A 26,376-nucleotide genomic window follows, 5' to 3' on the forward strand; every position below is an offset into this window, starting at 1 on the left:
TCGCTGAGTCTCACCCCCATGTTTCTCATTCCACACACTTAGGTGGGGTCAAGAATTTGCATTTCTAACAGGTTTCCTGGTAGTGATGATGCTCTGTGTCCAAGCACGACACTGAGAAAGACTAATGTGTACGTTACATATGCAAAGGTATTTTGGAAAAGAGCATCAAATACAATGATTACTACCTACCTCTACCAAAGAGGATGAGCAGGGGAAAGGTCACAAGAAAAGCACAGCAGATTAAAATGCAGAGCCTCACAAACATCTTTGAGCTCTATCTTTTTACACAGCAAAAAAGAGGAGGCGTAAGATCCTTCTGTAGTCAGGTGTCCCCTTACCCGTCATGGTTGTAGGAGGCCAGGACCACGCTGGGGCTGGAGTAGGCGTTACTGGTGACCCAGGTGCAGTGGACCGCAAACATCATCAGCAGCATGAGCATCAGCATGGTGACGATGCTCTTTATGTTAGGACCCAGGCCCTCTTCCGTTTTTTCCTGTTCAGTTACATGCTTCCTCACTTTACCTGCCTGAAAACACAAGACATGGATGAGACAAAGTCATCACCTGACTTGCTTTCATTAAGACATTCAACGGGAGAAGTTGGGAGAATGCTATCTATCAATTTCTTTCAGAAGGAAAATGTATAACCATCAGGAATTCTTGTGTGGGTCATACGACATTTTCTAAAAATTATCAGGTAGATTCTAAAGTCAAATGTGAACGAAAGGATGGACCCAGAGTCTGTCACACAGAGTGAAGTGAGTCAGAAAGAGAAAAACAAGTATCATATATTAACACATATATGTGGAATCTAGAAAAATGGTACAGATGAACCTATCTGCAGGACAGGAATAGAAACACAGACATAGAGAACAGATATGTGGGCATGGGGTGGGGGGAAAGGTGGAATGAACTGGGAGATTAGGTTTGACATAAATACACTACCATGTGTAAAATACATAGCTAGTGGGAACCTGCTGTACAGCACAGGGAGCTCAGCTCAGTGCTCTGTGACAACCTAGATGGGTGGGATGGGGTAGGGGGAGGGAGGTCCCAGAGGGAGGGGATGTATGTATACATATAGCTGATTCTCTTCATTGTACAACAGAAACTAACACAACATTGTAAAGCAATTATACTCCAATTTAGAAAAAAATTATGAATGAGAAGGATTCCTACAACTAAACCCAATCCAGGAGCTGGTGGCAGAAATATCTCCAGTAAATATCTGCTTTCAAACTCAACTGTCCTTATGTTTTATGTAAACACAAAGGGGATAACCAAATGGTCTCATGCTGGCAATCTTTTCTTATTAAAAAATCTGAATTCCTCATCCTGAAAACAACAATGTCCAGCTATAATTCAGACCATGTAGGACTTTAGCATAGGAAAAAAATGCATTATCAGAATCAGTTTTACAATTTCTAAACCCCAAACCAATAGACTTGTTAAAATCAAGATTACATTTTTGAAAACAAAACAAAAACCTCACCAAAAACTGGGAGAGAACAGAACAGAGTCAGAGGGTCCAAACTGCAAGGCTAGTTATTAAGAAACCACAAAACAAAACATAAACACAAAAGCAGGCATGTGCTTTATTAGCACTGATCTGTATGAATTACACAGGACCTAGTAAAGTGAGGAAAGAAAATTTCAACCATAATGGGAAGTTTCATTGCTTATTGCTACTTAAAAACCTAGTTAATATAGTAAAGTTTAATATGTCATCCAAGACATTGCTCTAATTCCAAGTCTTTTCCACACATGTATCAAATATGATCCTGCTCTGTTAGCTGAGAAGTTAAAAGTGAATTACATTATATGGGCCAGCCAGTGATAATGAACTGGAGGCTTTTTTAAAGGCACTTTATTCCTCCATTTCACTATTCAGTCAACCAAATATTTAAAAAGTTTACACTGAACATGGACCTCAAGGATAAGCACTCGTGCACCTGGTTTCAGAAGGATTTACGTGCTAAATTCTATGTAATTTAGTACAGCATCAGCTTTTTGCTCTCAAAGATGGCTTTTAGCTTATAAAACCGAACCAAAAAGGTGATTATACTCTCTGATTACATTCTGTTTTCTTATTCTGAGTGCAAAGACCAACCAGGATTCAAAATTTGAGGCAAACAGTAAAGACCAACTAGAAATGTCACAGTCTGTCTAAATCCGTGTTTAATCACATTTCTTAATGTATGTTAAGTTCTTACTGTGGTAGAAAAATAAAACACATAAAAATTTTAAAGGCCTTACTTTAGATCTCCCACCTTATCATACAAATTTCCTGGGTTTCTCTTGTCATCCTCATCACTGCTGTCCTCCACGGGTGGGTTTTCCCTTTTCATGTCATCCCCCAAATAGTGCTCGAAAACATTTGAGAAGGCAATGGCAGACAGCATACAGACAACAGGAGTCAAGGTCAACATCAGCCGCACCATCACGCCAGCAAAGTAGACGGCACTGATGGCGTACAGAGCAACTGCAAAGACAAGTTCTCTCGTAACACTTCAGAAGAGAAAAGAGTCCCAGGAAACTCCACTGAATATTTAAAACTACCTTAGAAACAAAATTTAAAAACAGACAAACAGCTCATAAAAGGGTCAACTGGTTTTAAATTGATGATACCAACCAATTTAAAAGTCATATTTAGAAATTATATCTAGTGTTGACCAAATAAACACTGCATATCAACAGTTTAGAGAAATGTATCATGATTCAAATTTAATTATAGCTATTATGGGGAATGAGATAATTTGTTATTTGTCAACAGCACCACAAACTAGAAAAATCCATAACTGACAGATGAAAACATGTTCGGTGAATTTTATTAGTCACAGTAAGTTTACAGAATCAAATAAAGTCTATGAAAAGCCTGTGCCAATATCTGGCATAAAAACTGCTTTAAAGTAAGAATGGGATGAGAAGAATATAATTTATTAATTAAAGGAGGAACTTATAAACATACTGCCAAGAAACTTAAAAAAAAAAAATTGGAAGTAATTTCCAACAGTCAAAGCTTTCCAGATAATGTGCTCACAAGGAAAGGCTCTACCATTTCTGGCTAGAGGCTATATGACTTTACAAAGTTATTGAGTTATCTGAGTGCCTATCTCATTTGAAGCTAATTCACATGTTTTCTCCTGACTAAAAAAATACATTTATTATACCATATTAAGTATTTATCTCAATGGATTTTTATATATGCACACACCTATGTAATCACCACCCATACCAAAATATAGAACATCTGTATCTTCCTCAGGAGAATCCCTCATGCCTCTTCCCAGTCAATAACTGCTCCCCCCATGTCCCCTCCCCTCAAAAGGTAATCACTATTTGGACTTTTAAAGCAATAATTCAGTTCTCCTTATTCTTAAACTTCCTAGAAATCAAATTATATAAAAATGTTCTCTTTTGTACTGCTTTCTTTTATTTATCCATGCTACTCTCTTATTAATTGTTGTGTTGTATTCTACTGTACAAATACATAAAAATCTCTTTATTCTACTGCTAATAACCTTTGGAATGCTTCTAATTTAGGGCTATTATGGATAAAGTTGCTATGTACATTCTTTTTTTTTCCTTTCCCCTTTAAAATTTATTTATTTATTTATTGGCTGTGTTGGGTCTTCTTTGCTACACATGGGCTTTCTCTAGTTGCTGTGAGTGGGGGCTACTCTTCATTGTGGTATGTGGGCTCCTCACTGGGGTAAGCTTCTCTTGTTGCAGAGCACGGGCTCTAGGCATGTGGGCTTCTATAGTTGCAGCACATGGGCTCTGGAGCACAGGCTCAATAGCTGTGACACACTGGCTTAGTTGCTCCTTGGCATGTGGGATCTTCCTGGAGCAGGGATCGAACCTGTGTCCCCTGCATTGGCAGGCGGATTCTTAACCACTGCGCCACCTAGGAAATCCCACTACGTACATTCTTAAACATGTTTTTTGTTGGATACATGTACTCCCTTCTCTTGGGTATATACCTAGGATTGGGATTGCTAAGTCATGAGTGGGCAATATGTTTAAGCTAAATCTTTTTGAATGATGCAATATTAACATGGCCTTATCCAGAGTCCACTGACCTACATAAACCAGAAAAGAATGACTGTTATCCTTTGGTTAGAACCTATGCAGATGGTACATTCTCTCTCCTGACTTTACTCTGGAACAGTAACTTTTGAGTGTCACTCCTGGTCCAGGCCCCATACTTGTATAAACTATTTGCTGGTGTGACTCTGTGCGTATTACAAAGCTTTTTCAGTTTCAGGTTTTATCAAATGCAAAATAGCCACAGCATACTTCTTGTCATGATTGAATGGCATAAAAGTCTTTGATATCTGTTTATTTTGTCCATTTATATTTTGAATGCCAGATCCTAAACACTGGCTTTAAAATAATTTATGTTTCTAACTCTTGTTAGTTGGAAATTACACAAATTTATCAGTCAAGAGGGTGTTTACTTAAAGGTGATTCTTATTCTATTACAAAATGTACTTTGCACTGAAATTTGGATCATGGATGCCCCTGCAAACTTCCTCCTACTTAATCAGACTTAACAGAGAAAATAAAGTCAAGTCTATTCTGTCAACAGTTTTAATTTCCAGATCTCAGCCACAGACTATAATTACATTAACCTCTCAGAAAACAATAAACTGAATGAAAAATTTAAATACTAGTTCAAAATTAAAACGGTTAATAATTAGAGTATATAATGTAAATTCACTGAATTTTTCTTGGTAAGGCACTTATGCAAAGTAAGAGGAAAGTTTATCTTAAACATGCACAGAGTGAAGCAAAGAAAAACAAAGTTTTAAAGTACAGTGATAATCTCAATAATGAAATTAAATAAATCAAAGTATTTATTAAAAATCTCTTACCAAATACTCTTTCATCGTTGATATTTTTAATGCAGAACCATAGGCCTGCTGGGAAGGTACATACAAGAATATGTAGATCAAAGAAGAAAGATACCCAAGTTGTAGGTTGATGCTCAGACACTGATGCAATAATTGGAATGTGTATTTTTGCATACCTGGTATTAAAAAAAGTTAACAATATTTAAAGTTAAATGATAAAACCGGAGTTCCTTTTAGGTGAATAAAGTTTCTCTGATTGTAGATGTGGTGCCTATCCCTACCAATTCTTGCTTAAAAATATATTCCAATGTAATCTGCTAGAGTGGAAATAAATCTGATACACACTGGTAAACCAAAACCAAAATGCCCCTCCTAAAATTAGAATTACCTAAGGCCAGTTATAAAAGTGTTGGCTCTGACTTCTAACACAAAATCTTTGCTCAAATTAGGAATTTGTTTGCAGTTTAACTTAGCACTTCCTAAGTTTGCATCAGCAAGTTTCACTACCTTTTGGGGTTATTACTAGCAGAAACACCTTATCCGATAAGGTATCATATTGCCACAATACCTTTCTTAACAAGGAGATGGCAAAGAGGCTGGTGAGGGAAATGGAAAGGACAGGACAAATTTTCCCTGAAATGTCCTGAGATTCCGAAGTGGTCAATTAAAGTTTGAAAGGAGAATAAGTATGACCAACAAAAATTTAACCTAGAATTTTAACCTAATCAGAATAATTAACTTCTACAACTGGGGTTTTCCCTCAAACTCTCTGGTGATGCAAAGGTTGATCTCTGGAAGTATGTGTCTGTTAGCTTCAGCCATTCAAACATAATTTGCTTGCGCCCTTTAATTAGTCTTGGGCAGGAGCCCTTTTGGTATCACATCAAAGGGAAGGCGTGTTCAATAAATTGTGGTAGGTTTTTTATTAGGCCACATGGGGAGTAACAAAAAAAAACCAGAATCAAGAGAGAGAGGTAAATTATCACCAAGAGGTATTTTCTTATCCTTAGGAAACACATTTAGAGACAAAAAATGAGTGAGCTAATTTAAAACTGAAGCTTTTTTATTAACTCTTTTTATAACAGCACTCTTAAAAAAACAACAAACATATAACATCTATGCTTAATGATTAAAAATTAAATATTACTAACAGATGGAAACTTTGAATACACTGGTTAAAAACAAAAATCAATCATTAAAATGGCACACGTTACCTGAAATGTTTGAACAAACAAAACTAAAATAAGGAGTTGCCCATGAAAAACAGAAACGTGACATATACAAAGATGAATAAAATTCACTAAAGGTGAACTCCAAATAGGTATTATACCAAAGACAAAATACAACATTTACTAAACTAGTACATGCTAGATACTTTAGAAATGTTGCCCAGGTATTGACAGAGATACTAACAATAAGGAACAGGGACAAAAGAGTATTTAAGTAACATGAGGGCAAGCCTGCACTTACCCAGTATCCCACAATGAGTAAAACCTGCCACTCCATGGTGCAATGTAACCTTGGAAGGAAAAACGTAGAGGAAATTAATCTGCCTTTTCATTGTTTTTATTGGTTTTATGTTTACTGATTATTATGGAATAATTTAAGCTAATGTTAAAAGCATTTCTGTTTTTTTTTTAAATAGGTGACAATGTATTTCACACAGCTGGCAGTCAGATAAAATAATATTAGGGATCACATAAAAAAATGCATGGATATTACATTTCCAGAGAAATACAACAAGTTGACAGATGAAACTGTAGAAAGTTTTCCAACTCTCTCTTAAACCTCTAGCTGACTAGTAAAATAAAGCTAAGACATTAAGATAGCATTGGATAATTTTAAAAAGTGAGAGGTGTCCAGTATGCCAAATTTAGATACATTACAAAGATGATTTTAAACATTCATGCCTTTTATTCCTGTCAATTAATTCTTCGTGATTTTACAAGGTAGGCTGGTACATTATTTTGACATACCTTCAGAAAGAATGTGACTTGTTTCTAGGGACTAGTAAGGTCAGCATTAGATAGTAACTTAGAATCCAGAAGCAGACTGAAACTGATTTGGTTGACTGTTTAAAAGCAGGAGATAGAGTATATGCATACAGGGAAGGTAAACCTGCACTATTAACACTGGAAGCTTTGACTTTTATACATTTTGGGCCTATTTGTCTATAAAGAGAAGGATGCTTGAAAGTGGATTAATCAAAACCTGAAGCACCAAAATTAAGATTAAAAAAAAAAATGTTAAAAAATTCAAAATTTGTAGTGCTATTCATATTTTGGAACCTTTAAACTATTATTTGCATGCTGTTTGTAAAGAAATCACAGACCTACTAGGATAAATGGGAAATGTACAAAATTTGAAAAAGAATTACCTTTTGCAATAACCTAGAGACAAGATTCACATCCTACAGGTGATGACACCTACCTGTATAAGTCAAATAGATGACACTAAGGAACACAGCACCTGCAGCCAGTGATACACCCAAAAAGAACAGAGTCTGGAACTCTTGTTTTGTTAATCGGTCTCTCAGATACTGCAAGAAAGCATAAGCTTGCAGCAATGCAAAGACACCTAATTAAAGAAAAGGTTCATATAAGTAATCAACAAAGCATTTTTCCAAGGACATTTAGAGACATTAATTTGGAAGACCTTAGAATACCTTGTCTCATTCATATCAAAGACTAGTCACTTGATCTGACATTTCCTTTGTCAAATGACAGTTAACCAATTAATACACCCCCAAAATTCTGTTACCTATGTTTTTTTTTTCAAAATGATCACACTCCCTGTACATGGACCAGGCAAGAAAAATCCCATTTCAATAAGTGAGGCCTATTCAGCACATTAAATTCCACCCTTTGTCCCATATTTTAGCAGCATGTTTTCTAGGGGAAAAAATATAAAGAAACATCATTAAAAAATAATTCTCAGATTTACTGAAGGATACAAATGACCTGGATCAGGAGAGTCCTGATATATAGTTACTGCTTGTACTTGGGTGGGGGGTGGGGATGGTTCAAGATTCTCACTGAGAATCTGACGATAAAAGCTATGGAACATCATCTCAGAAAGTTAATATACTGATATAAAATGCTACAAACAAAAGAACTACCCACCGACTTCTTATGGATCATAGACCTTGTGTGGAGAATCTTTGATAAAGTTTTATTCACAGATTTCCCATTATATCTTGTTATTTGCAACCCACATTAATGATGGCAAAATGATCTGCTTCAGGGAGGGGACTTATATGACCTTATAATCAATAAAAAAAGTCATTATTTCCAGTTCGTAGATACAGATAAAATATTTTAGTAAGATGTAAGGAACACAAAAATGAAATGTTCCATCTTAATGTGGTAAAATGAAAACTCAGTGGTATAGTAACTCAGTGTACAGATACACTACTATTTTAATATTTGTTTATACAAAGCAAATGTTATTTAGTGTTCATAGAAAAAGATGTTTTGCCTTTTCAAAGCAGCCATATCTGGGAAGATATGAGCACAGTATCAGAAAGTCTCCATAAACTCAATGATATTCATATTTTATAGCAATGATGTTTTAGAACCAACATGATAAAAATTAAAAACAAAACCACCAAAAGAACCCTTCATTCCACTGAAGATCGGTCAGTCCTACATTCATAGTTTCTTTAGAAGAGAGAAAATAAATATTTTTCATACCTGCAGCTGCCATGTGTTCACTTGTTCTGATTGGCTGGAATCCCACAAAGGGTATCTGCATGGATAATATCAAGCCCACAATATAGAAAGTGCTATATGCTACAAAGGCAAAATAGGAAACAAGGATGATTTACTACTACCATTAAGTACTTCAAACATAAATATATATATAACTCATACATTCTTAGCAAAGTTTTAACTGAACTTACTTTAAGAATAGAATTTTGAAGTGACTATTCTACTTGATACATATTTGATGGTTACGTTATAAATCATGAAATTCTTTCTGCCATTTAAAAAAATATTTTAAGGAGACTGGTACTGTTTTCCTCTCCTGAAAATGGAATCAAGTTTTTTTTCAATCTATCGTTAATAATCATTGACACAACCCATTAAGCGATGTAATATATAAGCAAACACCATTCCTGCTGGCATTAACCCAAAATATGCATGACCAAATGAATACTTATCATCATATATGAATAGCTGCTATTGTCTCAAAAGCTTTCAAGTATTTCACACTCTTTTTATAGTCTTGTAACACTTTTGTACAGCACTTAACCAGTTTAAAAAAAAAACCTTATGTCCATCCACTAAGTTTCTGTGATTAAAGAACAAAAGAACTAAGTACATAGAAGTCAAGCCATAAAACAAACTAGTTGCTGAATTTATTAGGATCTACTAAAGGAAATTTATTTGCTCCTGGCATTGAATATACTATATAGTATTCTTGGCTTATATCAACCTAAGTGTTTAGGCAAACTGAGGAAGAGCTACAATTTGTATAACAGACTTATTTTTGCATTTAGGTGTTCACAGTTCACTACCCGACAAGTAGATTATAGCGAAAACTATTTGGAATCGTAATTAAAAATTATTTAGAAATGAAGTTAAAACTCAACTGAAATAAGTTAATGTGAAAATTATTCCATTCATAAAGCTTATTCACATCTCTTTATGAAGTATAGTCAATATTTAGTTGTTGGCAAATAAAGTATCTATTAGAAAAAAAAGACTGCAAGAGAACTGTTACAGCAGACATATCTGTATGCTACACATGGTACAGCATAGCATATGCTTCTCTTCGCCCAACTCAACTGAGAAAGAATGCTTACTTGCTTTTAAAAGAAACCCATCTATGGAATGTAAATTATGCGTTAACGGTTCAAATGTTAAGTTGCCTTCCAAGCTGTCTGATGAGATGACTACAGTGTTAGGAAAAGGATAAGAAGCTTAAGTAAATGTAATAGGAAGGCCAATGTATAAAGTTTCTGATGACCTCAAGCTAACAAAGAACTGGCTGTCTAGAGGACACTGCAGGAGTAACCCATCCAATGATGTATTTTCCAGACATATTAGTATTGGAACAGAATTACCCTCAGTGAGATACTTGAACACAAATGCAACAAAAGTTAAGTAAATATAAATAAGAACTTCTATGTCACATATATTTGAACTGTCAACCAATTTGGTTGATGGGTTTTCTAGTATCAATACGTTTCTTTTGCAAAGCAGTCCATGTAGACACCCAAAGAGTCACAGAGGCAGAATTAGGGGGGAAAAAAAATGGGAACAAGGTCACTGCGTGATCTTGAACAACGACTTGACAACAAAAGTTTGTTTCCTCACTACAGAATGAGAAGTTTGGACAAGATGTGTTGTGTAGATCCACCCACCCCACCCCCATAATAATAATGAGCTAAGATTCTATGATCAACAGGCCTTTCAGACACCTAGAGCTGAGAAATTAAACTCTGGACAAATATCCAACATACAAAGGCACAATTAGAATTACAAAGGCCAAGTCTGAGCAAACCTTATGTCACTTATGTGTTTTAATTATAGTTAATCTACTTACATTCAAACACTACAATCACCTCTGAGGCCGAGTTTCTCTTTCTTATAGACATAAATGAACACTAAAAATTACAACTGTCACAGAATTAGGATTAGAGATGAAAAATGGAACACATTGAACAAAAAAAAAGTAAAGTCTTAAAAAAAAAACTGAGGTCAAATTCACATATAATCATTTTGAAGTGAACAATTCAGAGGCATGTAGTAGATTCTCAATGTTGTACAACCACCAAATCTCTCTAGTTCCAAAACATTTTCATCTTCCCAAAAGGAAACCCCATACTCACCCCACCCCCCAACCCCAGTGCAATGCAAACACAAATCTGCATCTGTCTCCATGGATTACTGGTTTGTTCTTTTCTGTTTTGTTTGTCCTTAATTGTAAAGGTAATGTAGTGTTTAAAAAAAAAATTTAAAAAGGTAAAAAGTGAAAGTCTCCAGCGCATTTACTGCCCTTTAAGTCATGTTTTCCAGAAACAATCACTAAAAGGCATGGTGGCACACACATCATATTCTCCCTTCACATGGGGCTACACTGTGCTCGACAGTGTACAAATTTCAGCGATCTCTTGCCTGGAAACTATCAATGAAGTTCCCTCTCAGGGATTTGCTCAAGTTCATTTTTAGGCATATTCAAAAAGAGAAGACTAAACCTGGTAATATTCTCATTTCTGCAGTTTTATGCAACTTCACAGAGGCATTTATTTTCATTAGAAGAAGAAAACATTTTATAAAGAAGTAGGTGCACTAGAGTTCAAGTTAATAAAAAGAGTGATGGGGGCTTCCTAGGTGGCGCAGTGGTTAAGAATCCGCCTGCCAATGCAGAGGTCATGGGTTCAATCCCAGCTCTAGGAAGATCCCAGATGCCGCGGAGCAACTAAGCCCATGTGCCAAAAAAAAAAAAAAAAAAAAAAAAAAGAGTGATGGAGATGAGTTCAAGAAAGAGAAACTCAATCTCAGGAAACATAGAAAAGGCCAGGTGGGACTTTAATTTGTAAACATCACTTTGTAAATACAGGTTAATGTCAAACAAATCTGAACTAACAGTAACAAACAAGTTCTCAATATTTTACCTATAAATATTCCTCTATCCAAATTAACCTCATCTATCCCTACTTACATGTACTAATAACACAAAGCTGATAAATGTGATATATGCAATAATCCAAAGATAACCATTTTCTTTTAAGAGAACTGGATTCATGTCTTCCCTATTTTTATCTTTTTTGGATCACTGATACTGAGATGTTTACATAGGAAGATATATGTTCTATTCACAGCACTCTTTAACACACCAATATTTCCACTGTTAAAGAAATGACAGGCCCCAACTGGAGTCACCTGTGCCAAAATCAAGACTTAATACGTAAGCCTAATTGCAGTCACAACCTTCCCCAGGAATGCAATCCTAACCGGTCAGTGTGGAATTTTCTGGTCGGCACCAATGAGGTAATTCTCTTTAAATCCCCCTCACCAAAGAAAGATGAGGTAATCTGACACATAGACCCTTTCCCTCCCCTACTGGTAGGTTACCTAAGCCTGAAAGGCATTTCTGTTCATGAATTCCTTATCTCGCCTATAAAAATCTTTCCCTTTCTGTGGCTCTCCGGAGCTCCTTTCTACTTCGCTAGATGTGATGTTGCCCAACTTAATAAAGCCAATTGGATATTAAAATTTACTCAGTTGAATTTTGTTTTTTTTTTTTTTTTTTTTTAGTGTCCACTTATTTTTTTAATATTCCTGGCACAAGTGGTTGTGTGGACTGATCTATGGTATATCAGAGTTCAACCAAAGAAGTAGAGCTAGTGGAGAGATAGATAGATGGATATAAAGGGATTTATTACAAAGAATTGGCTTACATGAGTGTGGAGGCTGGCTAAGCAAGTCTGAAATGTGTAAGGAAGGGAAGGTCATGGGCCATCTGGAATTCATAAGCAAGGGCTGAAGCTATTGTCCACAGACAGAATTTCTTCTGTTTTTTGGAGAAGCTTCAGCCCTGATTTTTCTTTTCTTTTTTTTTTTTTTTTATTATTTTATTTTATTTTTTTGGGGGTACACCAGGTTCAATCAACTGTTTTTATACACATATCCCCATATTCCCTCCCTTCCTTGACGCCTCCCCCCTCGATTCCCCCCCACCCTCCCTGCCCCAGTCCTCTAAGGCATCTTCCATCCTTGAGTTGGACTCCCTTTGTTATACAACAACTTCCCACTGACTATTTTACAGTTGGTAGTATATATATGTCTGTGCTACTCTCTCGCTTCTTCTCAGTTTCCCCTTCACCCCCCGCCCCCTCCCATACCTCGAGTTCTCCAGTCCATTCTCTGTATCTGCTTCCCTGTTCTTGTCACTGAGTTCATCAGTACCATTTTTAGATTCCGTATATGTGAGTTAGCATACAATATTTGTCTTTCTCTTTCTGACTTACTTCACTCTGTATGACAGATTGTAGTTCTATCCACCTCATTACATATAGCTCCATCTCATTCCTTTTTATAGCTGAGTAATATTCCATTGTATATATATGCCACATCTTCTGTATCCATTCATTTTGTTGATGGGCATTTTGGTTGCTTCCATGTCCTGGCTATTGTAAAGAGTGCTGCAATAAACATTATGGTACAAGTTTCTTTTGGGATTATGGTTTTCTTTGGGTATATGCCCAGTAGTGGGATTACTGGATCATATGGTAGTTCTATTTGTAGTTTTTTAAGGAACCTCCAAATTGTTTTCCATAGTGGCTGTACCAACTTACAGTCCCACCAACAGTGCAGGAGAGTTCCCTTTTCTCCACACCCTCTCCAACATTTGTTGTTTCCAGACTTTGTGATGATGGCCATTCTGATTGGTGTGAGGTGATACCTCATTGTGGCTTTGACTTGCATTTCTCTGATGATTAGTGATGTTGAGCATCTTTTCATGTGTTTGTTGGCCATCTGTATGTCTTCTTTGGAGAAATGTCTATTTAGGTCTTCTGCCCATTTGTGGATTGGGTTATTTGCTTTTTTGGTATTAAGCTGCATGAGCTGCTTGTATATTTTGGAGGTTAATCCTTTGTCCGTTGTTTCATAGGCAATTATTTTTTCCCATTCTGAGGGTTGCCTTTTAGTCTTGTTTATGGTTTCTTTTGCTGTGCAAAAGCTTTTAAGTTTCATGAGGTCCCATTCGTTTATTCTTGATTTTATTTCCATGATTCTAGGAGGTGGGTCAAAAAGGATGTTGCTTTGATGTACGTCAAAGAGTGTTCTGCCAATGTTTTCCTCTAGGAGTTTTATAGTGTCTGGCCTTACATGTAGGTCTTTAATCCATTTGGAGTTTATTTTTGTGTATGGTGTTAGGAAGTGTTCTAATTTCATTCTTTTACATGTTGCTGTCCAATTTTCCCAGCACCACTTATTGAAGAGGCTGTCTTTTTTCCATTGTATACTCGTGCCTCCTTTGTCAAAGATAAGGTGCCCATATGTGTTTGGGCTTACTTCTGAGTTCTCTATTCTGTTCCATTGATCTTCCTTTCTATTTTTGTGCCAGTACCATACTGTCTTGATCACTATGGCCTTGTAGTATAGTTTGAAGTCAGGAAGCCTGATTCCACCAACTCCATTTTTCCTTCTCAAGATTGCTTTGGCTATTCGGGGTCTTTTGCGTTTCCATACAAATCGTAAGATTTCTTGCTCTAGTTCTGTGAAAAATGCCATTGGTAATCTGATCGGGATTGCATTAAATCTGTAAATTGCTTTGGGTAGTACAGTCATTTTCACAATGTTGATTCTTCCAATCCAGGAACATGGTATGTCCCTCCATCTGTTTGTGTCGTCTTTGATTTCTTTCATCAATGTCTTAAAGTTTTCTGCATACAGATCTTTTGCCTCCTTAGGCAGGTTTATTCCTAGGTATTTTATTCTTTTTGTTGCCATGGTGAATGGGAGAGTTTCCTTAATTTCTCTTTCTGCTCTTCCGTTGTTAGTGTATAGGAATGCAAGAGATTTCTGTGCATTAATTTTGTATCCTGCTACTTTACTAAACTCATCAATGAGTGCTAGCAGTTTTCTGGTAGAGTCTTTAGGGTTTTCTATATATAGTATCATGTCATCTGCAAAGAGTGATAATTTTACTTCTTCTTTTCCAATTTGGATTCCTTTAATTTCTTTTTCTTCTCTGATTGCTGTGGCTAACACTTCCAAAACTATGTTGAATAACAGTGGTGAGAGTGGACACCCTTGTCTTGTTCCTGTTCTTAGAGGGAATTCTTCCAGTTTTTCTCCATTGAGAACAATGTTGGCTTTTGGTTTGTCATATATGGCTTTTATGATGTTGAGGTAATTTCCTTCTATGCCCATTTTCTGGAGAGCTTTTATCATAAATGGATGTTGAACTTTGTCAAAAGCTTTTTCTGCATCTATTGAAATGATCATATGGTTTTTATCCTTCAAGTTGTTGATATGATGTATCACGTTGATTGATTTGCGTATATTGAAGAATCCTTGCATCCCAGGGATAAACCCCACTTGATCGTGGTGTATGATTTTTTTAATGTGCTGTTGCAGTCTGTTAGCTAGTATTTTGTTGAGGATTTTTGCATCTATATTCATCAGTGATATTGGTCTGTAGTTTTCTTTTTTTGTGACATCTTTGCCTGGTTTTGGTATCAGGGTGATGGTAGCCTCGTAGAATGAGTTTGGGAGTGCTCCGCCTTCTGCAATATTTTGGAAGAGTTTGAGAAGGATAGGTGTTAACTCTTCTCGAAATGTTTGATAGAATTCGCCTGTGAATCCATCTGGTCCTGGGCTTTTGTGTGTTGGGAGATTTTTAATCACTGCCTCAATTTCTGTACTTGTGATTGCTCTGTTCATGGTTTCTATTTCTTCCTGGTTCAGTCTTGGAAGATTGTATTTTTCTAAGAATGTATCCATTTCTTCCAGGTTATCCAATTGATTGGCATATAGTTGCTTGTAGTAGTCTCTCATGATGTTTTGTATTTCTGAGGTGTCCGTTGTGACTTCTCCTTTTTCATTTCTAATTCTGTTGATTTGCATCTTCTCCCTTTTTTTCTTGATGAGTCTGGCTAATGGTTTATCAATTTTGTTAATCTTCTCAAAGAACCAGCTTTTAGTTTTATTTATTTTTCTTATGGTTTCTTTCCTTTCTTTTTCATTTATTTCTGCTCTGATCTTTACGATTTCTTTCCTTCTGCTCACTTTGGGGTTTCTTTGTTCTTCTTTCTCTAGTTGTTTGAGGTGTAAGGTTAGGTTGTTTATTCGATCATTTTCTTGTTTCTTAAGGTAGGACTGTATTGCTATAAAATTCCCTCTTAGAACTGCTTCTGCTGTGCCCCATAGGTTTTGGGTTGTAGGGTTTTCATTGTCGTTTGTTTCTAGATATTTTTTGATTTCCTCTTTGATTTCTTTAGTGATTTCTTGGTTGTTTAATAGCGTATAGTTTAGTCTCCATGTGTTTGTATTTTTTGCAGTTTTTTTCCTGTAATTGATATCTAGTCTCCTGGCGTTGTGGTCTGAGAAGATGCTTGATATGATTTCAATTTTCTTGAATTTACCAAGGCTTGATTTGTGACCCAAGATGTGATCTATCCTGGAAAATGTTCCATGTGCACTTGAGAAGAAAGTGTTTCTGTCGTTTTTGGATGGAATGTCCTATAAATATCAATTAAGTCGAGATGGTCTAATGTGTCATTTAAAGCTTGTGTGTCTTTATTTATTTTCTGTTTGGATGATCTGTCCATTGATGTAAGTGGGGTGTTCAAGTCTCCCACTATAATTGTGTTACTGTCGATGTCCCCTTTTATAGCTGTTAGCATTTGCCTTATGTATTGAGGTGCTCCTGTATTGGGGGCATAGATATTTACCATTGTGATATGTTCTTCTTGAATGGATCCCTTGATCATTATGTAGTGCCCTTCCTTGTCTCTTTTAATAGTCTTTACTTTCAAGTCTAATTTGTCTGATATGAGTATTGCTACTCCAGCTTTCTTTTGACTTCCATTTGCATGGAATATCTTTTTCCATCCCTTCACTTTCAGTCTATATGTATCCCTTGGTCTGAAGTGGGTTTCTTGTAGGCAGCATATAGAAGGGTCTTGTTTTTGTATCCATTCAGCCAGTCTGTGTCTTTTGGTTGGAGCATTTAATCCATTTACATTTAAAGTGATTATTGACATGTGTGTTCCAATTACCATTTTCTTAATTGTTTTGGGTTTGTATTTGTAGGTGTTTTCCTTTTCTTGTGTTTCCTACTTAGAGAAGTTCCTTTAGCACTTGTTGTAAGGCTGGTTTGGTGGTGCTGAATTCTCTTAACTTGTGCTTGTCTGGAAAGCTTTTGATTTCTCCCTCAAATCTGAATGAGATTCTTGCTGGGTAGAGTATTCTTGGCTGTAGGTTTCTCTCTTTCAGGACTTTCAGTATATCCTGCCATTCCCTTCTGGCCTGCAGAGTTTCTGTAGAAAGGTCAGCTGTTATCCTGATGGGTTTTCCCTTATATGTTGTTTGTTGCTTTTCTCTTGCTGCTTTTAATATTTTTTCTTTGTGTTTAATTGTCGTTAGTTTGATTAATATGTGTCTTGGTGTATTTCTCCTTGGGTTTATTCTGTATGGGACTCTCTGTGCTTCTTGGACTTGGTGAATTATTTCCTTCCCCATGTTGGGGAAGTTTTCCACTAGAACCTCTTCAAATATTTTCTCAGACCCTTTCTTGTTTTCTTCTTCTTCTGGGATGCCTATAATTCGAATGTTGGTACGTTTAAGGTTATCACTGAGGTCTCTGAGGCTGTCTTCTAGTCTTTTTATTTTTTTATCTTTTTCCTGCTCTGTGGCGTTTATTTCTCCCATTCTATCTTCCAACTCACTTATTCGTTCTTCTGCCTCAGTCATTCTGCTGGTTAGAGCATCTAGAGTATTTTTAATTTCAGTTATTTTGTTATCCATTGCTGTTTGTTTTTCTGAGTTCTTATGAACTGTTTCTTGTACTTTCTCTAATTTGTTATCGAGATTTTGTATCATTTTTACTATCATTACTCTAAATTCTTTTTCAGGCATTTTTCCTATTTCCTCCTCATTTATTTGGTCTTGTGGGTTTTTTTCCTGCTCCTTTGCCTGCATGGTATTTCTTTGTTTCCTCATGGTTGTCCAAGCTTTTGGGGTTGCTTGTCCTGGTGATAGAGGTGTTTATAGAAGACTGTCCAAGCCTCAGACTAATGTCCAAGTATTGGATTAGACGAATATTCAGTCGGCTATGTCAGGTTCCCCGCAGTCCTTTCTGGTGTCCGAGGCCGTCTGCTGGTGTTCAGCTGGTTCTCTGTGGGAATGACTGCGTCCTTCCGTGCATTCCCAATGCATCTGTGGAGAGGGATGCACTCCACGTCTCTCTACTTCGCCGCCATCTTTTTCTCCCTGATTTTTCTTTTCTAATGTTATTGTGGTAAAATACACATAACAGTTCTACCCATATTATATAGTATGAAATCTTAGATATTTTTGGACTCTGAGTAACGTCAGTTGGTTAGGGATTTTTTTTTTCAGATCCGTATTGAAGTATATATTTCATGTTTATATATTTCATGTTTTTTCTCCTTGACTAGACTATAAAATTCTTTAAAAATTTTTTTTCATCTTTATTGGAGGATAATTGCTTTGCAATATTGTATTAGTTTCTCGAATTTTGTTTTTTTAACACCATTAAAATTCAGGATTGCCTGCCAGGTAATATAAAATGTCACAAGCTCTTCTTGCTTAATACTGCCCTTCTTTTTGAACCTGTAAAATTAGATATATATCTCCATACCACAATTTAAATCCTATGTTTTAAAACACAGAAAATAAGAATTAGATATACTTGAATATTAAGAAATAGTGAAGTAACTTTCAATTCTTAAAAATAAACAATCTCCACTGCAAAATGAAAACATGTTTTTCTCCAATCTTTATACCATAGTATCAGTGTGTTTAAAAGTTATCTCTTCAATTAATTCATTCAAATTTTAAATTTATGTCTATCATGGTCAAGACATTCTAAAAAATACAAAATCTTATTAAGATCAATCCTATCCTCTAAGAGTTAGATACCTAATTGGGAAAATCAGAGATGTACACAAATAATCAATACAACATGTGACATTAGCGGAAAACACCTGGCTCCATAAAAACTCAGAGGGAGAGAGCTCCTCTTCTTGACATGGGCACTGACGCGGCAGTTAACAACACCTGTACCGTTCTCTGATGGTCTCAAAAGATCTCAACGACACAAACATACTGGAATCATTCTCCACCAATTCTTCCTCGGACTCTTCATGAAACTTGAAAACTACTACCCACATCTACCACAACCTTCTATTCATCCATCATAACCTACTTTTCTTACCCTTAAGTCAGAAGAATAAAGCTTTCCATCAAAGTAGTGAGCTCTAAGGAAACGCACAAGACCAATAATGTAGTAAATTATTTATTACATCATGACAATGTTACCACACTGCCATCCTGTGGAAGTACAGTTACTGGCATTCACTACTGCAGAATTCCCCCCTCAATTACCATTAGGAAGATATATACAAGGCCTGTTATTCTGTTTGGTTATTTTTAACCAAAAAAAAACTCTTTGATTTGGGACAAATGGTAATCTTCTAAAATAGAACCTAAACATCTTTTCACTCTTAAAGTACTTTACTTTTTTTAATCCAAGGGTATGGGGTAGGACCAGATTGATATAGAGAAGAAACAACCCCACTTATCCTTGACTTAAGGTATACAAATGAATTGTTCTATAAAATAAAATGCACTGAAAGGCTTGATTCAAGTTCCAAAGAAATGTCAAGTTTTCAAGAAGCTCCTGCTGTTCACCAAACTAACTTTTAAGTACCTTATTTCTCCCTGACAAAGCATTACAACTTTTGTTGACAGTACCCTTTATGCTTTTAAAGTACTGCTATACTTCCTTTTACTTAAAGTTAGAAAAGGTTTTGTGAATATTATATTCCTGTTAACTTTGACCTACCACTAAATCACCTTTGTATTTCTGAGTTGCTTTATCTCCTGGATGATATTTAATAGAAAGGGCTAGCAAAATATTCCTTTGCCATCTCCCAGCTCTCTCAACCAAAATAATACTAATCAAAAGAAACACAGTGAGGAAATACTTTAAAATTCAACCAATTTTGCTTTATTATTAACAAATATGATTAAAGGCTTAAAAGACTATTGAAGCCTTTGATTAATAAAGATTCTTTACTGCCTGATTACTTGATTACTGTGAATGCTGGTAAATAAGCAGGGTAAACAATGGTGAAAAACTTACATGAAATCAAGGCTTACAAATCCCCCCCCAAAAAAAACAAAAATAAAAAAACCCTCTACAGAGTCTTCTCTGGCAGCAGAGAGAAATATGATGACTAACTTAACAGACAGACATAATGAGAAAAATACCATCTTTTTCAAGGACACTGTTTATTGCCAACTATGCAGAGAATGAGTCTTTTAAACTATTATTTTATAAGCTCTATTTGTAAAAGCAGCAAGAAGTGACGTGTCCAAAACACCTGAGTGGAGAGACAATCACAACTTTTAAAAATAGCAAATATACTTCATAATGATACCTAAAATGAAATCAAGGATAGTATAGCAGAAAAAAACAAAGAAATATAATTTAAAAGTATAAGATGATGTTCCTTGGTAACTACTAGAGCTAAATACAAACAAGGAGGGTGGGGTAGAGAATTTGAATACTATGAAATTATCTAAGACTTCGCTAATCTAACTTCAGACACATCCATAACATCCCTAACCCATTTTATTTTTCCTCCCTCTGAAAAGCTCTTCTAATATGCTTATATTTTCAAGAGCCAACCAAAGCAGTGTTAACTGTATGCTTTCCTAAAGTGACCAGAGAAATCCTATTCATCAAATACAAGGTCTTTTCTCAATTCTCATCCTACTAGATCTTAGTGCTAACACTTAAAGAGGAGTTGGTCACTGTTCATGTTTTAAACTTTTATGCAGAAAATACTCCCATTTGACCTTCTTAACAACTTATTTATCCAGCTACTTCTGACTCTTCCTTTAGCTCTTCTTCCTCTTCCTGATTCAAGGACATTTCACAAAAGTCTATCCCTCAATCTTCTCCCCAACTCTGTTCTCCTGATCACTACATTTTCAGGACCCCAATTTTTTAGATTAAACAAAGAAACTCTCAGTTCCTCCCCATAACCATTTAACTTAAAATGTTTTTCCTTATGTAGTTCTAAAACAAAAAGCCGAGAGTTATTGTTTAATCTATCATCTTCTTTTCTGGACTCCAACGATTGTTTACAGTGTTTTCAGGGTAAAGAGATATATCACAGGTTGATATATTGCCACAGTAAGGTATTTACTTATATGGCAGGCACACAGTCACAGTGATTTTTTGCATCACAGGCCATGGAGCCAAAACATCTAATTAAGGCTCCAGCTCCATTACAAGCTACATGATCTTGAGCAAATTATGTCTTCTCTTGTTTCCTCATCTGTAAAATGAGGATAGTAATAGTACCTATCCTCACAGTGCAGTTATGGAGACTAAATGCGTTAAATACATGTGAAGAACTTAGGACAGTTTGCGAGCTATAAGAAGACCTTGACACATACATAGGTACTATTTCAGTGGTGATTCTCATAAAGTATGCTGGAATGGCTATACAAATAATTAACATACTATAACTTTGGGTTTCTTTGTTTTTTGGGGGTTTTTTTTGGCTGCAATGGGTCTTTGTTGCTGCTGCGTGCGGGCTTTCTCTAGTTGTGGTGAGTGGGGGCTACTCTGTGTTGCGGTGTGCAGGCTTCAAAGTGTGGTGGCTTCTTTTGCTGCAGAGCACGGGCTCTAGGTGCATGGGCTTCAGTAGTTGCAGCATGCAGGCTCAGTAGTTGTGGCACGCAGGCCCCAGAGTGCTTGGGCTTCAGTAGTTGTAGCATGTGGGCTCAGTAGTTGTGGCACACGGGCTTAGTTGCTCTGTGGCATGTGGGATCTTCCCAGACAAGGGATCAAATCTGTGTTCCCTGCATTGGCAGGCAGATTCTTAAGCACTGCGCCACCAGGGAAGTCCCTATAACTTTGTTTTTTTAATTGATATAATTCATACTAAAACAAAACGAAACAAGCACACCACCCTTTCAAAATGTACCATTGAGTGGTTTTTATTATATTCAAGAAGTTGTGTAACTATCACCACTAATTCCAGAACATTTCCTCACCCCCAAAAGAAACCCCCTACCCATTAGCAGTCACTCCCCTATTCCCCCAAAACCTGGCAACCATTAAATCAACTTTCTGTCTCTAATCTGCTTGCTGTCTCTACGGATTTGCCTGCTCTGGACATTTCACACAAAAAGAATCCTACAATATATGGCCTTTTGTGTCTGGCTTATTTCACTTAGCACAATGTTTTCTAGGCTCATGATGTGGCATGTATAAGTACTTTATTCCGCTTTATTGCCGAATAATATTCCACTTGTACTGATGAACACTAATAACATTTCAATGCATAGCGTACTGATGAGCACTATCTGTTCATCAGCTGACGGATGCTGGGTTGTCCTCACTTTTTGGCTATTATGAATAATGAATGCTGCTATGAACATTACAATACAAGTTTTCATGTAAATATATATTTTCAATTCTCTTGGGTAAATACCTAGGCGTGGAATTGTGGGTCATACAGTAACTCAATGATTAAGTTTTTGAGAAACTTCCAAACTACTATGTTTTTTAATCAAGTAAATAAGATTTATATATTTTTGATACTGTTTTCCAACATTATTATAATGGAATTGTATTACTTTACTAACACACCGGTTTCAGATCACAACTTCTGCGATTAATTCAACCCATAAAAGTTCTGTCTCTATCATAGAAAATGAGCTCTAAGATTCGAGACATTATCTATTACTAAACATCTTATTCAAAAGATATGTTTTAAAATCTGTAGAGCAAACTAAAATCTTGTAGAGAAAATACTCAGTCTATACTATGGTCTGAATGGTTGTTCCTCCCCAAAACTCAATGTTGAAAACCTAATGCCCAAGGAAGTGGTATTAGGAGGTAGCCTTTGGGAGGTGATTAGGTAATGAGGTCCCCAAGGGAGCAGTACCCTTTTAAAAGAGGCCCCAGAGAGCTTGCTCATTCCTTCTACCATGTGGGGACAAAGAAGGTACCAGCTATGAACCAAGAAAACAGCCCTGACAAGATGCAAAAAGCCCTGACACAAAGCAAAATAAATGTAAAATTATTTTTACCTTCTCATGGGTAATACTGACCTAACAGAAATGCCTGTTCAATGAAAAGAACATATATGAAACACCTCTTAGAAGCTGACAGATATCAGAAGTCAAATCACTTACCTATGTAGACTCTTTTGCTGTATCTCTGCATTAGTAACAACACAAATACATGCAGTGGAATAAGGTTGATAATAAACACATAACCACCCCAAGCAGAGACCTATGAGTAAAGAAATGCTAAGTTAAATAATTCATTTATTTGCTTCTTAAAATAGATAAGTTTTGTTATGACAATTTAAATATATAATAAGCAAATACAAACACTAGGATTTTTAGCAATTTTGAGATGCTTAAAAATGGATTTATAACCTACAAATAACCTATTTATTTTTATTGATAATTAAAACAACACAATACCATAAATCTAATACACTTTTCTATATTCAATGGGGAAATGGTCAAATTAAACTTATTAAGAACACTGATAACAATATAATTTGTGAATTGGCAAAAAAAGACTGTCATGGAGATATAGACTTTTAGAATCTAGATCATAAATTTTTAAAAGACAAAAAAAGCCTTTTACTCCCCCCATTTTTGATGATAAATATATTGCAAGAAACGTCACTGAGAATAACAACACTGGATGTTAGCGTCAGTCAGCAACTCCACTAAAAGGAACACTCAGATGATCTGGATCTGCTTTGCGATCCTCAAGATAAAAGGTGCCGCCTTGCATATAAATTTCTTTCTACTAATGGATACAAACCAAGATCCCAGTTTAATGTTTAGCCTGTAGCACACAGTTAGAATAATTCTGTTTATCAGACAATTCAATATGTTCTGGTCTAAATCAATAAAGACTGTAAAGATTATGTTTATTCCAAACCAATAGAAATTTATTAATTTTTAATAACATTTAGTAATAGGCAATAAGGTCTGTCAAGGTCAAAGTTCTTGCACGTGCTCTAATAATTAAAAGCTGGAAAGAACCGTTTGTACCAACAGTCACCTTAGGAGACTATATGTTAACATCCATGTCCTAACAATCCTGCCCTTGTCTGAAATAGTTAAGAACCACTTATAAGCAACCGCCTTCAGTTTACAATTCGTACGAGAACATCAGTTTACTGCTTTGGTCATATGCCATTTTTCACCAAAGACAACATTACTCTGGTTGAGCTCCAGTTCTAACTGAAGGATTTCTGGATATTTCCAAAATTTAAGTCTACACTGAAAGAGAATGGGTTTGCTATTACTGAGTACAACTGCACAGAACGTGCCCTAAACTTCAACCACTTTAAAAGGGGCATGGATAATGTGGAAGCACAAATTCTATGACATTTGTTTAAAAAACAACAAAAAAAGTTACCTAAGATTATTTACCATTAATTATCAGCATAAGACTACCATATAGGCTATGGTGTGGAAGAGAAAGGCAGGAGAAACCCCGATCTTAAGTAATCTATTGAAAAAAATTATGTACGTGGTTTACAGGTTAGAGAATGTGACCATTATTTACTAAAAGTTGTACATTTGAAAGAAAAGTTTTTGTTTCACTTGCTGCAAATATTGTATTTGAGGGGTTGAGTATTAGCCCTCCCTCATAAAGTAAAAGTCCATACCAGGCCCTGAAGACGGGAGTAGGGAAGAGAGTGTAGTGAAGAAAGAGAATACATTAAACAAAAGGTCTTAAAGACTGCAGAAGAAAGGAAGTGGAGAACTAGCCCTGGCTGAGCAGAGAATGATGAAGAAGAGACACTGGTCCAGCTGCCAAAGCCTTGTTAGACCAGACCTCATGTAGTTTCAAACATGAAATCTTACCATATAGAAATACGACAAGCAGCAGCACATCGTCCAAAAAACTGACCCAGTTTTTACAGATTTTACCTAAAAAACAAACAGGCAACTGATATAATAAAAAAATGTTTAAAATGTTCCTGCTGATTGAAAAAAGGTTAAATGTTTAGTAAACTTGTATTACAAAAAGCAAAGATTATTTTTTAAAAAGAGTAATGAGGTTATACAGATACTCGGATATATATTAAGTGGATACAGATATATCCATTTAATATATATTACATTTATAACACTGGACAGTAGTTAGACATTTTGAGAATAGCTTTGATTTATATATATATATATATATATATATGTTTTAGTAAAAATAATCATCCTAAAAGGAACTTACATTTTTCCATTTGTTATATTTTCTACTTTAAAATGATTAATATCAACAAATTAAAATTTTTAACTAAAGAATAAATTTGTTCAGTAAGTTTACATTTTTATACTGTAGGTTTGCTTAGACATAACACCTTAATCTGTAGTTTTTCTTCATCTGAATGTGATCATCTATATCTCACATATATTAATTATGAGCATCCATTTTTGAAAACTTAGCATCATCTAGAAATTTTCAGATACCACAATCAATATCATCAATAAACTTTCATTCTTAAAATGTCTAGAAATTTATATTCTTAAAATGTCTATATTCTTAAAATGTCTACGATATGTCAGTAAAATTCTCAATTACTCTGAATTGGAAAGACAAAGTGCAATAAATGAAGGTTCAAAAAGTTGACAAATCGCTATTGTCTTAAAAAAAACTAATCAAAGAGTTCATATGTTCATTTGAAAAAGCAAAATATATTAGCACCTTCAGAAAACAGAACTTAAAATTTTAGAAACACAAGCTCTAAATACTTTATGCCAAGAGCAAAGGGTCATCTTTAAGATGTAGTGTCCTAAAGGACAGACCTAAGTCCCGTTTTAAGTAATTCTGTATTAAAAGAGTTACCTCCATGTTCTGATAGGAAGCTCAAATTCAACAGAGCTTATTTCAAGGAATTCTTTACTTTCAAAATGGACTTCCATTAGTACATTAAAACAAACTACAAGTGATATCCAATCTTTGGAGAAGTTGTAAAATAAACAAAAAAAAAAGGAAAAAAGGAAGGGAGAGAATGAGGATGAAAAAACACTCCTAGTTTTATTGCACTTAGCACTGTATGCGACTTACTTCTAATAGACTATGAAACACTCCTTTGAATTCACTCTTACTGTGCACATGTATGACAAAATACACTCTGCTCCCCGCCCCGCCAAACCGCGCTGACTTTGAAAAGCTTTCCCTTTGGACAGGGTAAAATAACAAGGTGGGTCTTATTCTAAAATGTGAATAGGGAAAGGAGTATATTAAAATACTGGAAATCTTAAAAGTGAGAAAATTACAATCCTGGAAGTTTAACAACTTTATTCATATAGTAAAAGCCACTAAATTGTATACTTTAAAGGGGTAAATTTTATGGTATGCAAATTATTTCTCAAAAAAGTTTGTGCAGTGCAGCTAAAATAGTGCTTAGAGGGAAATTTATATCTTTAAGTGCTTATATTAGAAGAGATGGTCTCAAATGACTAATTTATAATCTAGAAAAATTAAAGCCAAACTGAGAAATAAAATAATGAAAAGAGGTAACCATGTTTATGGATCAGAAGACTTCTCCTCGAGCTATCTACAGACTTAATGTACTCCTAATAAAAATCCCGGCTGGCTTATGTAGAAGCTGAGAAGCCAATTCTAAAATTTATATGAACCAAAGGACTAGGAAGAGCCAAAATAATTCTGAAAAAGAGGAACAAAGTTAAATCATGCATGCTACCTGATTTCAAGACAACATGGTGTATTGTCTAAGGAAAGATATATACAGATCTCAA

The 26,376-nt window shown here is 35.5% G+C and overlaps 1 protein-coding gene across 1 annotated transcript in view; it reads right to left on the reverse strand.

Annotated features, from left to right (window-relative positions):
- STT3B (STT3 oligosaccharyltransferase complex catalytic subunit B) overlaps window positions 1-26,376 on the reverse strand; it is a 96,901-nt gene that overhangs the window by 12,741 nt on the left and 57,784 nt on the right. Inside the window, exons 4-11 of the mRNA XM_057705323.1 lie at window positions 24,481-24,546; window positions 22,777-22,876; window positions 8,548-8,646; window positions 7,286-7,432; window positions 6,326-6,374; window positions 4,877-5,031; window positions 2,270-2,481; window positions 339-526 (exon numbers count right to left, since the gene is read on the reverse strand). Coding sequence (XP_057561306.1) covers window positions 339-526; window positions 2,270-2,481; window positions 4,877-5,031; window positions 6,326-6,374; window positions 7,286-7,432; window positions 8,548-8,646; window positions 22,777-22,876; window positions 24,481-24,546 — 1,016 coding nt within the window. The remainder of the gene's footprint in view (window positions 1-338; window positions 527-2,269; window positions 2,482-4,876; window positions 5,032-6,325; window positions 6,375-7,285; window positions 7,433-8,547; window positions 8,647-22,776; window positions 22,877-24,480; window positions 24,547-26,376) is intronic.

Source organism: Hippopotamus amphibius, chromosome 13 (assembly GCF_030028045.1).
Source record: "Hippopotamus amphibius kiboko isolate mHipAmp2 chromosome 13, mHipAmp2.hap2, whole genome shotgun sequence".
Taxonomy (NCBI): domain Eukaryota; kingdom Metazoa; phylum Chordata; class Mammalia; order Artiodactyla; family Hippopotamidae; genus Hippopotamus; species Hippopotamus amphibius.